Raw genomic sequence first — 13816 nt, 5'->3', positions numbered from 1 at the left:
AATTATAATTATAATTTATGAATTTTTTTAATAAATAAAAAAATAAAAATAAAAAAAGATTAAAAGAAAATAAAATAATTCCCCCCCTCCCCCCAAAAAATTATTTTCAAAAAATAATAATCATAATAAATGGAGTAACTCACTAATGGATGGCTGCGGTGCATCCGCCCATCAATTCCAAGGATACTTTCCATGGTGGTGCCAGATTTCCTATGATTATCAGTTAATCTTTGCCTGAATGGTGCGAATGATCAATGGGAATAACTCTGTTTATGAATCCCAATTGTTTCTCGACTCCGATTACACTTTTGATTTTGAGGGGAAACTTCTCTCACGATTCTTTTCCCATTCCCATTCCTTTGCCTCTTTTTTCCGCCTAATTTCTTCATAACTTTTATGATTCGCTGTTACTGTGTAATTACATCTCCGACATCCGCCCTACAGACACACTCTCATGTAAACTAGACGCAGGACGGCACACAAGCAGACGCAGATTGACGCCGGTGCACATCTCAGTTCCTCCAACAGCGGAGCAACAGACGGGAGGTGGGACGCTTCATCGTCAACAGTGGCAGCATCCGCCGCATCATCATAAACACCATCTACATTTTGCTAGCCACAACTAAGTCTACCCTAAAATGTTGTGCCATTGCTCCATTGGGGAAGGGTAGCGTAGGATCCATCCGAACTACACAACCGACAAATCCAATGCGAGACTAACAGGGAATGGGACCACTACCTCGGCCGGGGAACCCAAAAAAGGCGTAAGCATGTGGGACGCATGAGCACGAGTGGACCACCTTGGCGGTCCTCATAAAGACTCCATCTGAGGACACTCCAAAAAAGAAAAAAAAAAGAAAAAGATTAAAATAAAAAAAAAAGAGAGCGAAAGTGGCCACACCCCCATTTTGTTACATACAACAGAGTACCTTACCTTGGGAAGTTTTGGTTCTTGCCAACTTAGTATACCACACTTTGATAGTTCTAGTAATAGTTCTTCGTAACGAGTGAAAAAAAAATGCGGAGATTGTTCTATACCAATTAAAAGAGGAAAGAGACAAAAAATGGAGATGAGGAGTAAAAGAGAAAACCTCACTCGTGGTCAAATACCGCATTGACATAATATAGTACGATGGATGGATGCAGACTGGGGAATTTATTCCTATGATTTGGTGTTGAGTATGATGTCTCATGTAATAATATAATAATAAAGGTTGTTGGTCCTCCGTCCTATTAAAAACGAATAATAATACTAATCTATGTGATGTTTTATTAAATTATTTAGGTATCATCGGTAATAATCCTTGGACTGATGCCCTAATCCTACTGTACAGTCCTATCAAGGATTCTGATTGATTGTGTGTTGTGTGTGAATTGCCACTGTTATCCGAGACCTGGGCTGAAAAGTAAACCTGAAGTATGATTTGCCTTCCTGAAATAGTAGTTTCAACATTTGATTGCCCGAGAGCAAAGTCACGTTCATGGCTCTCGGAATCCAGTCAGACGGCAAAGATCAAGACAATGTGTTCGCGCGCGCGCATATCTAAGACATCAACGTATCCCTCCCACCGATCAATGATAATCTGAGTCTGGGGACGGACAGTGATTGATGTCCAGTGATACGGTGATGTGCCATACATATCGGTAGTCTCGTTACCAATGGGAAACCGGCTTGCGTCCCAAGTCTTTGCCTATCTGGCTTATCAGCGGCTTGACTGTCCCACAAACATGGGAGTGCGAGTCCAAAATCGAGCCAGTGGCCATTAGCAAAAGTAAATTGAAAGTGGGGTGGCGGCCTCGCAGGAGAGGAAGTAGGGTGGTGGGACCTCACCAGGGAAGAAATGGGAAAAATGGGTAAAGAACATCCGACCTCGCCATCCCATGGGCTGAGGGTCACTGATAGGCCAGATAATGGGTGACATTTCTCCCACTGCGAAAGTTGGCTGCAAGACTGGGTACACCGAAGCTGCATTGAGGGCCAATGAACTCTGCGCGTGAATGGGAGGATTGACTCGCCGGCTAGCCTAGCCGGCCCCGCTGAGCATCGTCCCGTCCGCCATTTGGGGAGTTTGACCCCAAAGGCGAAAGACGATGATTGAAAAAAGAAAGGAATAATGAACATCACTTTGCTTTTTTTCCCTCTTTCTCTTTCTCTTTCTCTTTCGTACCGTCGATTACATATTTCCAGTTAAGATCTGCGTGTGCGGGTAACGAAGATGTAGTATTTGATAGTCAAATGACGGAATAGTGTCAATCCGAATATCGGTCGCAAAAGAGGTTTGGCCCGCGATAAATTGGAACGTTTCCAAATCACGTCACCAACACACTAGTCCGCCGAGTGAGGCTTCTCAGTGGCATCATCCAGGGTATTAACTAGTAGCAAACTTCGAGAAGAGATACTACTACGGAGTACTATGTTCTACCAAACGAATGGTGAAACGGTCTCGACTGGGCCCCACTAGGTCTCTAATAGTGGCATGGTGGTGTGCTACAACTCGTACCTTACATTAGAGCGCGTGTGTGGATGTCTCGACGGACAATATGAACTTAGTCAGGCGGTACTCCGTAGTCCTGCTGCCCTACTGACCACGGAGTAGAAGGTCTGCATACAGGCCATTCCACCTTCGAGTCTCTCCAAACAAAGTACTGATGCCGAGGAACGAAACGCTTTGACTTCGCTTACATAGGACGATCCAGTTAGGCAACTTATCATGAGATGCTTACCTGCATAAGGCACGTAGTCATATTGAGCCCTCTATCTTACATGTCATGTGCGGAACAGGGTAATTCAACCGGGGTACTGGGACCCAGCACCATTGGACTCACTGGCCTTCAAAATGAGAGTTGAGCCACCAACCCATAGCGCAAGCACTATAATCTTAACCATTCATAACAAAGAGCTGCTCACATTTGCGATTCGACCTGTTCAACGGCTACTGGATACATGATCGATCAGCTTTACCTAAGCCTACTGCAGGAACCAGTGCGGAGAATGCAGCCTGCAGCCCTGGCGCGACGCAGAATCTACTAAAAGATCCAACCCTTGCTTTTAATCGGAATCAAAAGTGACGCTTGGATGTTGCCGTCAACTCAGGTTACACCATCCGAGCTGTCAAAATAGAATTATGTGGTAATAAAATTGGTTTATCTATTGGAAAAGAGTACAATGGTTCGCTGTTGATGCTGATCCTAGTCACTTCGACTGCATTTGATTGGCATCGGTAAACCCGACAGGTACGGGAATGGAATCGTCCAATTCATCTTTGGCCTGTTTGCCCGAGTCTCTTCTTACATAACACCTGCAGACCGATATTGCGTATTCACCCACATACTATGACCACCATCCTTACTTGCCCTTCATGCAAAGTCCCAAACACTAAAAACAAGCAAGAAGTCGATCCATGAAATCCGAAACAAACGCGATGAGCCAGATTTACAGATAACACTGACAGGCTGCGCCACAAGCAAGGGACAAGGTCAGAGCTGTCAAATGCAAGCCAAGAGCCCGAATTAGATCAAAGCTTTTCTTAGCCAGTGATTTATTCCCTCGGGAAACACGCAAGCTCCAAGAGCCAGACCGCCGTGTAACAAACAAACCACCGTCTGGTGAAAAGCTAAATTACTGCCATGGTAACACCCAAGCCTTCCCTTCGGGACTTTGTTTCCCGAAACTTCGTGTGATTCTCTTGCCCATGGATGAATTTCAATTTATTCTTTTATTAGGCATTCATATTGATTTGACAAAGTTCGGGGGTAGAGAGGGTTTTTCCGGGCCACTATTGGTTCCATCTAAAGATAGAATCCATCCGTGATTGATCATTGGTTGCAACCCCCCCCCTACCCCGGCACCACTTTTATCCTTTTGTCCAGGGTGAGCGATTGGATGGCAAGAGTTCGGTGTTAAGGAGTCCCCTGATATTTCGATGTTTGGAAACGGAGACTGCCGCAATGTCACTAAACCCTTAAGGGACTGCGCGATAAAATCATATCCGCAGGTTTAGTATATAGCGTACGATGCTACTAACGTCCGTACAGTAGCAGGTCGTCTAGAGCACCCTAAGAACACCGTGGGATATTCATTAGTTCTGAAAGCCCCATCTAGACGAGCTGCTGTTAACTTGTTATACCGACTCTGGTTAGAGTCTCCGTCCATGTAATTTTAAATCATGCATGGAAGGAAATTGGCGACCTTCGAGAAGGCAACGAAGGAGCGTTAAACCACCACTACTCCGTTAGTATTTGCCACTACACTCCACGCTTCTCCATAGCAGAGGCCGAAGAGTACTCTGTAATTACAGAGTGCTTGAAGGCCGGAAGTTAATCAACAATGTCAAGCACGACGTTGCAACATCCAACGGACTTAACGACGTAAGCAGATGGCCATCATCCCTCGAGGGCTTGCAGTGAACCCCTGTCTTGCCGCCGACGAAACCGTTGTAGCACAGACAACAAACCAAGAAATTACTTTGTGATGTATTCACTAAGCACAAATAAAGAGACGAAAAAGCAAAACAGGGTCATCATGATTACTGTGGAAAAAAAAAAAAAAAAAAGAAAAAGAACAAAAATAAATTAGAGAAAACCAACATCAACGGCTCTGATCATTCCCTCAATCTGACAGGTAAAAAATTGCGACTCAACTTGGTTCAACCCCACAAAGTACGGTGTACGAGCTAGAGTGACCTCGCCGTTGACGATCATGATTCTTCAACACCACCGTTAATCCGTCGCACACATATCGATTCAGAATATCACTTCAGAAATGGGAGGTGACCTTCGAGAGCGTCAAGTCTGGACACTCGGTGACAGGTCCATTGCGACTCCACACCAACAGCATATCATGATACTAAGCTGTCAACTAAAATCAAATAGTCTCGACCGTTGTCTCGCCTCATGGCGTATTCTCGGTCTGCCACCGAGCAGCTCTTTACTGGTTTAAGAAGAACGGAGGTCCAAGCCAACGGAACAGCGTCTTTTGCGACATTGACACCTGTGGATTCAAGACGGAGTATGGCGCGCATCCGCGGGCGGTAGGGTCCTGGTGTGGGCATGAAAGCGGCCCTGCTACTAGTAGTAATTGATTAGGCATTGAGAGGCAAGCGACCGTGCTGAAGGCCACGGGAAGGTGCGGCTTCCCCCGGCGAATCAGCAGTGTGGTACTAGTAGAAAGCTGGGTTCTGTGCGTATCCGTGTCTTGATGCCTTAGGCTGTGAATCGTGGCCGAGTCTTCGATTTAAACGACTCAACGGTGGTTCGGTACCAAATTTAGGATGTATGACATTGACCGGGAGTCGGTTGGCTAGAGTACCGTGGGGGAAAAAAATAAGGAAAAGATACACAAGCATCACTCATTCTCATGAGACTACTATGTATACAAGCACCCACTCTCGAGTAGGAGTTGTGGATCACTAGAAATGGCAAATTAATTACTTAGGAAAGTGAAGCGCATCATGCAATGGTTGAAGGTGGACTGCGAGTGGTTCTCAATGAGGAAGGCTATTAGCTGATTTGGAATCTGGTCGTTTATAACTAATGGCACGATGAATCATGCTGATCATTATGAAAGCAGTGTTGAAACGTCTTAATACGGAAATACCAAAAGATGGGATGGCCGATTACACTTGCCCTAACGAAGCGCACCTCTTTTTTTTCGACTCTTTCCCTTCCCACAGAAATGTCTTAGTTCGGAGTCGATAGGGAATTTTCTGGTCTTACTTACACGGTACCCTCAGTCTTTGTTCTCCCTAAACGATCTACTATCTTAGCCAAAGCCACACATATATTGGCCTGTGGGGCATAGCTAGCAAGGTACCTTCTCGGTCGGGAAAGACCGTCAATTAGGCCAGTTTCCGGAAATATTCGTGGTTTCCAAACCCATCCGCTCGGAAGAGGTACCCAGTTCTGTGGTCAGACTTTCGTCGGAAGTTGGAAGCTCGACATCTGAAACAGACTACGCGTCCGTGAATCCTCCAATCATCTTTGGTGGTATCCCCCCAGTGGCGTACTAGTCGCTTAGTAGTATCCCCTCGACAATGGAGATACCTAACCACCTACGTACAAGGTACCATCAGGGGAACCACCGCCACCAACGAAGTATGGAAGACTATCTATTTGACGCTGTTGGTTCGGGAATTCCAAATGACGTTTCTGAAACCGTCATAAAGTAGCTATACGAAGAGGGTCCTCGTCGTCATACTGCCAAGACATTCGAAGAAGGTTCCATTTGGCATTCTTTTTCCTCGATACGAGACTTATTTGACACTAGGACCGTATAACTCTTTGGAGTTTTTATTAGGTTTACTAACTCTCACGTTACCATATATCTCAGAACCAAACAATACTCCACACACAGTCGACATCGATAAAGATGCGAAATCCCTCATTTCCTCTTGGGTAATGATAACTGCCAAGACTCGCCCATTGCTATAGCCCGGGATCAGAATTGGACCCGATAACCGACGAGCTACAGTGGTTTTGCGGGGACCTACAGTACACCGTGTCCACTCCCCGACCCGAGATGCAGCTGCATGCATAGTGCTAGCTAGTGGGTGTCCTGTCTGGCGAAATGCTTGTTGGGTTGGACTCATTCTGGAACCTGCGGTGTGCATTCCCGACTTCCATTGGCTTCCAAATCCTCCTAGACCTAGTGCCGGGGGGGATATCCCGGCACTTGAGCTAGGACAATAACTCCCACTGCCAATACTGTCAAATATTGAGGGAATAGAGCAAAAAGAGGCCCGTGGCGCGCAGATTTGAGTTCCCGTTCCTGGAGCTGTGCAGCAGGAGGACCAACTAGCGGTGTCGATCACCAGCGGCAAAAGTCAAACAGATTGAACCAACTAACCTAGGCAATGGACTGCAGAAGGGCTGAGAGAGGAGCACGTGCGTGGTACACCGTTGGTTTGTGATGATTTTCAAACCAATTGGGTAATTCCATGGCATCATGACTCGCTATCGCGGTCTACTGCGGAGTACCGCGCAACGCTATTCCGTATGAGAAGATCATGGACGAATAATATGATTGTGGAAAGGTTCAGTGTTATACCGGGCCAAGCCTTCCGGTTCCTGAATCTGGAGAACCTGGCCTGCCTCACACGAGAGGATTGGTTCCAGAGTCCGAGTCTAGTCCGTGTCCGGTATATGCGGGCCGCTGAGGGTTGGAGAAAGAAAGAGAACGTGGGCTCTACTATGCTGATCATGATTGCATCTTTCCAGAGCGACCAAGGTTCTCCCCCAGTGCTTATCTCAGACGGGAAGGAGGTGTCGCTACTCGGTGAATTCACGCAAACGAAGGTTTTCGCTTATCCACCGAGTCCCAGACTTGGGGAAACTCTCACTATTGATTCTTGCAGAGAGTGACACCTTCCATTTGGAATGAGCCAATTTCATGTTGACTTTCGGTCTATTTGGAAGATGCAGAGAACACAATAAATGCAGAGATCTTCATGCACGATTTCCCTTCTCCGACCTCAGCTCAGGTCAGAGTTTGTCCGCTCAAACGTTGCCATTTTGCCACTACACTACGGAATATGGAGTAGTTGGTCATGGAAACGCTGCAAGGCAACCTTCAATATCTCTACAACGTTGGGGTCATTTGGAGCCACCGAACCACGAATGGAGAGTGGTACTATCCCAAGCCCGACATCACTAGATTGGCCTCTTGCAGTGTTGGAAGCTTTGGTCGGGGGTTGGACGAAAATAGCGCCGACATAGACTGAAACTCTATCTGGATAGAATTTTACTCCAGAGGTATTTCTCCACGCACTATCACTGGATTTACCTATGGAAGGATTGGCCTGACTGATCGCTGCGTCTCACCGTGAGACCTTCCCGTGGTGCATCTACGTCGTGGGTCCAATGCAACCATGCTGAGGAGTTGGGTGCATTGAAGAATTTGATAATTTTTTGCCTTCGCATTTCCGATCTCCGTCCTCTCCGTTATCCATGATCGCCTCCGTCCCCGTCCTGGGAGAGCCTCAATCTGCGATTCGCAGTACCAGCGGTGACGGTGGACACATGAAACATGGTGGCGGGCAGGCTTCAGCTGACCAGATGGGGGTGCCAGATCCGATACGAGGAAATGATCGGTTCAGATCTTGCCGCGACATACTCGGCCCGTGGTTCACGATGGTTGCTCGGGTCAACTATGGATCACAGATAAAAAAAGATGAAGCATGCGTCGGTACCGGGAGGAGCAGCGCTCAGGTTCCCGCGTTAGCGAGTCTTGTTTTACAGGTCGTGCACGACCAGGTCCTTAGATTGCCAATCTGAACCGGGGAGAACCGTGGATATCGGAGACCGGCGCAAGCACCAAATGACGACATTAGACAGCGTGCAATTTATCCGCGATAGAGAACATACGCTGACGCAATGCTCTTGGCCAGCGTTCGTCATGGTAACATGAACATACTGGTTCGGCAACTGGCACACATCCTTCGGGATTATCGTATGCTCAACTACTCAGGAGGACATAATACTGCTATTCGCTAAACTACAAACACCACGCAGATATGTCTTTATTGAAAGGCAAACCTTTCCACCGCCAAGTCCAACGCCCACAAAGCATCGAGGTAGGACAGGGTGCCCAGCAGCGACCAACAAAGAAATCAAGCAAAGAAAAGGTAGGACAAAAAGGCCTCAGTGGATGGAGTTTGAGATCACATTCCCAGCAGGAATCAGTCTCTTCCTATCATATGTTTAACATCCAATTGTCTCATCATAAGCCTTATTTGTTTATAGAAAGAAGAAGGGAGAAAAAAAGCGAAAGAAAATTTTTCATATCAACCTCTTATGTAATCATTCTCATTACCTAATTCTGGCTCGGCTAATAGTCTAGCATGGATTGGGAACGTAAGTCCGGTTCCGAAAAACCACAAGATAAATATCTCGCGATGCTGCGATTCTTTGAGAATTTTTTTCTTTTCTTTCTTCGTGCGGCGACGCAACTACTATTTCACCCGTGTTGCTTGGACATCATATCTCCCCCATGATGTGACCAAGTGTCAGTTGCGTCACAGAGAAAAGAAAATTGCACGCTGGTTCTACTTTATTGGTCTTTCTGAATCTTCTAAGGATGAGACCATTTGGTTTGGGATCGGACATTTCCATTTAGGCCTCCCATCAAGCCGCCTGGCAGTGCCAGGTACTTGGAGGGGGATCGTCGAGAATAGCTATTAGAACAGATGAAACAAACAAATTTTCAATCAATATTGCTTCTGTAGAATCGTAATCACGTCCGTCTAAGGTATCCTTGTCATGTCAAGAAAAGGTCTAGTACTTATTCGCCAGGTTCATCACCAATCTTCTCAAGCTTGCCCATCTCTCTCTTCTCGCCCGCCTCGCCAAAGATACGGATACGGTCCACGCGCAGCTTTTCGCTGTCCCCATCCCCATCCACAAAGAACATAACCAGCGACGTAACCCTCTGGAACTTGACAAACCGCAGATCAATCTTGGCCGTTCCGGTCTTCTTATCCCAATCTTCGGGCTGAATAGACACCGTCTGCACCGGATCGATCCCGTCCGCCTCGTCAAAGCCCAGCACATGCGAGCGGTTCGTGTAGAGCTGGATCGTCTGCGGGCGCATGGGAACCTCGTCATCGTCACCATCACTAGGAGGCAACGAAGTGATCTGCAGCGAATGCACCCTGATCGTCGACTGGAACGGAACAAAGAGCATAAGTTGTTCATCGGTGTCACTCTCGACCCAGTCCTTGGCCTTTCCCTTGCCGTTGTTCAGCGCCGACGGCTTTGACGTCTCGAAGAGTGTCTTCGCCGATCCGAACTCGCTGTCCCGGTTCAGCAGCTCCAGACCCTTGGGGTCGTACTGGTCCGTGATGTCGGCGTAGTTCTTCGGCGCGGCCAGCCCGATCCAATCTGCGTCGGAGCTGCCTGATGAGCCCTCGCCGCCGCCGCCGCCGCCGTCGTCGGGTTTGCTGGCCTCGGATGCGAGTTTGCGGACCACTTCGGACAGCTTCTTGGGGTCGGCGCCTTTGACGGTGGAGGTTGGACGGCCGCGCTCGAAGACGATGAATGTGGGCATGCTGTGTGTGGTTTGTAGTGTTAGTACGAGTTGTAGGCGTTTGGGTGTGGGACGTACGCTGTAACTCCGTAGGCCTTAGCGATGTCCTGCTGGTGATCAACGTTGATCTTGGTGAAGGTGATTCGGTTCGGGCGTGACAGCTGTGCTGCCAGCTGCTCGTAGGCAGGGGCGATGGCGTTGCATGGTCCGCACCAGTCCGCGTAGACTGTGAATATCAGTTAGCAGCTGTCGATGTAGGTGGCTTGAAGCTGGGGGTGGGGTGATGCAGAGGCATGAGGGGTATGATTGAAGCTTACAGTCCGCGACAACAAAGCGAGACTTCGTCAGCAGGGTGCTGAACTGCTCCTTGGAGGAGATATGAACGGTGCTCGTCATCGTGGCGGTCGAATGGGGAGTGAGAAGGGGAAAGGAAGAAGAGGGGGGCGGAGTTGATGTTCGGTCAATATATGTCATCACAGCCCCTCCGCAGTTTCGCCGCAGAGGCTTAAAAGGAACCCTGACGCTACACGTAGATTCGCTATGCAAACGTGTAACGTAGTTCAGGTGAATGTTACGTGTTCCTGGTTTTTATGGTATTGAATAGAATCTAGTCACAGTGAACGTTGTTCGTTATGAAGCTGGTTATGTATTGGTATATATTCTCAACAATTTATAGCTGGCACCACACTGTACATGCTATATATATTACCATGCACCAAGTTGCCTCTCAGTAGGCTAATAACAACATGCACATTGCACACGAGCCCTACTCCCCTTTTCCCTTCATACACGTCCTCGAAGATATCACATCAGCTCAGCGATCTATCATCCTCAGTCGTTCAACTTGACGCTGCATAACGGGACTGCTGTCACACTATCCCTTGGGCATTTTCATAGAAGAAAAGCCTCAAACCGTTCGCGACCGAGTAAAGGCACGGGCGGTACTGTATCACGACCAGAATCTGGAGAGGCACAGGCCAAGTGCAAGCCCGCGGCTCGAGTCTCGAGAGACAAAAAGTCCCAAATATATCAAATCTTTCAATCCGAGATTGCACTGTTCAACCATCCTCCTCAACGGCAAACAAAACCTTCATCCACAAACTGCACCCCCGACACCCAATAACAATCTCCCCATGCTCAGCCTCTCTCTCCAGATCCTCCTCCGACACCAAGAACCCCTTCTCATCACCGCACCGACAGCCCCTGTACCAGAAAGCCGAATCGCCTTCTTCCTCGCAGGCAAGATCCTCGAGATCAACCACCTCCAGCCCAGTGTGAAACACCGCACCCGTCTTCTCGCGCTCAACAATCTTCGCCCGGTCTAGTCGCAAAGCGCGATCATATTCTGCGCGGAGCTGCGGGTCGGAGAGGGTCTTGTAGGCTGTTGTTATCTCGTCGATTGTGTAGGTCTTGCTGTCGCGCGACAGGTCCTGGCTGGACTGGGGGAGGTCGGCACCGTTTGTGACGGAGGAGGCTTTGTCTGGGTGGTGCTTTAGGAGGGCTTTGTGGTAGGCGAGTTTGAGTTGTTGTTTTGAGAGGTGGGCGATGTTTCCTGTAGATTGGATGTTGAGGATTTCGTAGTAGTCCTGTGTGACTGGGTTTGAGCGGGTCATTTTTAGTTTATCTAATGAGGGTGTTTAGTTCATTTGTGTAGTTTTTCTAAGGGTTGTTTGTATGGAGGGTCCAAAGGAGTGTATGGTCCAGTGAAAACTGGGTTGGATGGTGGGTTGGCGGTGCGGAAATTGAAGTTCAAGACTTTCCGCGATGTCGGCTTTTTGTCACCGCCGCCACTTGCGATTCCACCAACGCTTTCTACCAATTGCGAATGCTACGCGCCGTTATCTCTCTATAGTGAATACGCGAAGTACCATTTGGCAGCTCAGCTTTAGTACAGTTTGATGGTAAGTGTTTGATTCCAAGAGTTAATCTTTTCTACCAAACTTCCAGTTGCCTGGTGGATATCCTCCACATATACATGGCAAAGTAATATGCACCATCTCTGATGGCCAGTATCTAAATGACACGCCGGATATCAAAACAGAAAAAAGGAACAGTGCGCTGTAACCAAATCCAACCAAAAACATGCGACATCAGGGCATGGAAACCGCCTACTCAGAGGTCTTGAAGACGAAGCGGTCCTCGGGCTTGCTCTCGAAGGGAACGCCGAGCTCGAGGAGCTTGACGTAGACATCAGCGAAGTCCTTGAAGAAGGCATCGCTGTCGCGGGCATAGCGATCAACGTGCTTCTTGAAGGCCTTGTCCTTGACGAAGGCCATGTCGGCGGGGAGCATCATCAGAGTTCCGGTGGTCTTGTCGGTGAACTGGGCGGGGCCGTTCCACTTTCTGGGCTGCCACTTCTCATCGACCAGCAGACGGAAGAACTCGTTGGTGAAGACAGTAGGGCTGAAGTTCCAGGGACCGTCGAAACCGGAGCGGTCAGGGTGGGCACGACCGAGGGCGTGGGCACCGATCAGAGCCACGATCTCCTGGTCGTTGAATCCCATGCGGTAGAAGATGTCACGGACGTGCTGGTGGTCCTTGGCGGCGTCAGGTAGACGGCCGTCAGGGGTGCAGGCAGCGACGTCCTTGTCCTGACGGCCGGGCCTCCAGGGGATGGTAGGGCCACCCAGCTCCTGGATGGCGCAGGAACCAGCCAGAGTCCAGAGATCGGAGTAGGTGATCCAGGGGAACTTGGCCTTGACAGGCTCCAGGAAGTCACGGGCGGTCTTGAGACCAGCGTTGGCGCCATGGTCGGACTCGGGGGCGAATCTCATGGTGGCACCGTTGCTACCACCGGTGCCAGTCTCCTTGTCGTAGGTGCCACTTGCGTGCCATGCCAGACGGACGAGGACCTACGAGAAATGACGGGTTAGTTTCCAATAGCTTACACGAATTGGATTTGAAGGCTTACCGGTCCATAGCTGCCATCGTCATAGTCAGTCTCATTGGCGAGGCGATGAGCAACCTCGTCGTACACCTTCTGGTAGTCCTCCTTGGTGGGGACGAAGTTCTTGGAGCTGACGGAGTCACCACCCTGCAGGTAGAAGTATGCACCAGCACCACCGGCAACCGCGAGACCAGCCCAGAGGAAAGTGTTGCTGGACTTGGCCTCACCAGCTTCCGAAGCGTAACCGCGACGGGCGGAAGCACGGAAGGCCTGAGTGGGAAGAGCGAAACGAGTGCTGCGGACAGCAGGTCTGACGGAAGGAGTCGAGCGGAGGAAGGCCCGGGAAGCAGTTCTAGCAGCCGAAGCCATTGTGAAGGTGTTTACGAGGTAAAATAGATGATACAAAGGGGGATGGAGATGGATCGACAAGGGAACGGTAGATGAAGTCAAGAAGAAGAAGGAAGACGAAGGAATGAATGAGTGAGTGAGTGAGAGTAAAAGGAGAGGAGAAACAACCCTAGGACAGGGATACTACTAATAGAATGACTTTCCAGAGTCCGAATGTCATCGAAAGGTGAGACGCACCAATCAGAGCGTCCAAGAGCTTCCGTCTGGACCAGAGGCTTTTTACTCATCAACGTCTCTCCCCTCAAGGCAGCGGAAGCAAAGCTACAGAAATGCGGAGAAGCTCGACTGCGCATTGGCTCTTGCTTGGACCTGCCGTGGCAACAACCCTCCGATCCATGGCTCTTTGCCTTCATACCTCATCAGTCGAGCTCTCTGGCCGGACATTTCGCAGCAGTATGGTCATTCGTTCAAATCGGAGGGAGCAAACCCATGTTCTGTGGTGAGAGGGCGTCGACATCTTCACGATCAAACATGAACCCGATATCCAGGTCGGCTCCACA

General features: G+C 49.0%; 3 protein-coding genes across 3 annotated transcripts; all 3 read right to left on the bottom strand.

Moving 5' to 3' along the window:
* Positions 1-9277: 9277 nt before the first annotated feature.
* Positions 9278-10417, bottom strand: ABOM_008085 (thioredoxin-like protein 1; the record flags this gene model as incomplete). Its single annotated transcript, XM_022535214.1, has 3 exons — positions 9278-10043; positions 10100-10247; positions 10339-10417. The coding sequence occupies 3 exons, from the start codon at positions 10415-10417 to the stop codon at positions 9278-9280; spliced, it is 993 nt and encodes a 330-aa protein (XP_022387233.1).
* Positions 10418-11079: 662 nt separating this feature from the next.
* On the bottom strand, positions 11080-11634 carry ABOM_008084 (diphthamide biosynthesis protein 4; the record flags this gene model as incomplete). The annotated part of the gene is made up of 1 exon (XM_022535213.1): positions 11080-11634. The coding sequence occupies one exon, from the start codon at positions 11632-11634 to the stop codon at positions 11080-11082; it is 555 nt and encodes a 184-aa protein (XP_022387229.1).
* A 495-nt stretch (positions 11635-12129) lies between these two features.
* Positions 12130-13277, bottom strand: ABOM_008083 (peroxidase; the record flags this gene model as incomplete). The annotated part of the gene is made up of 2 exons (XM_022535212.1): positions 12130-12873; positions 12933-13277. 2 exons carry the CDS (start codon positions 13275-13277, stop codon positions 12130-12132), a joined length of 1089 nt encoding a protein of 362 aa, XP_022387230.1.
* Positions 13278-13816: the final 539 nt, after the last annotated feature.

This window comes from Aspergillus bombycis (assembly GCF_001792695.1).
Source record: "Aspergillus bombycis strain NRRL26010 chromosome Unknown contig00069, whole genome shotgun sequence".
NCBI lineage: Eukaryota > Fungi > Ascomycota > Eurotiomycetes > Eurotiales > Aspergillaceae > Aspergillus > Aspergillus bombycis.
Note: the sequence above shows the minus strand (reverse complement) of the source record. Positions and strands in the feature narration are given on the sequence as shown.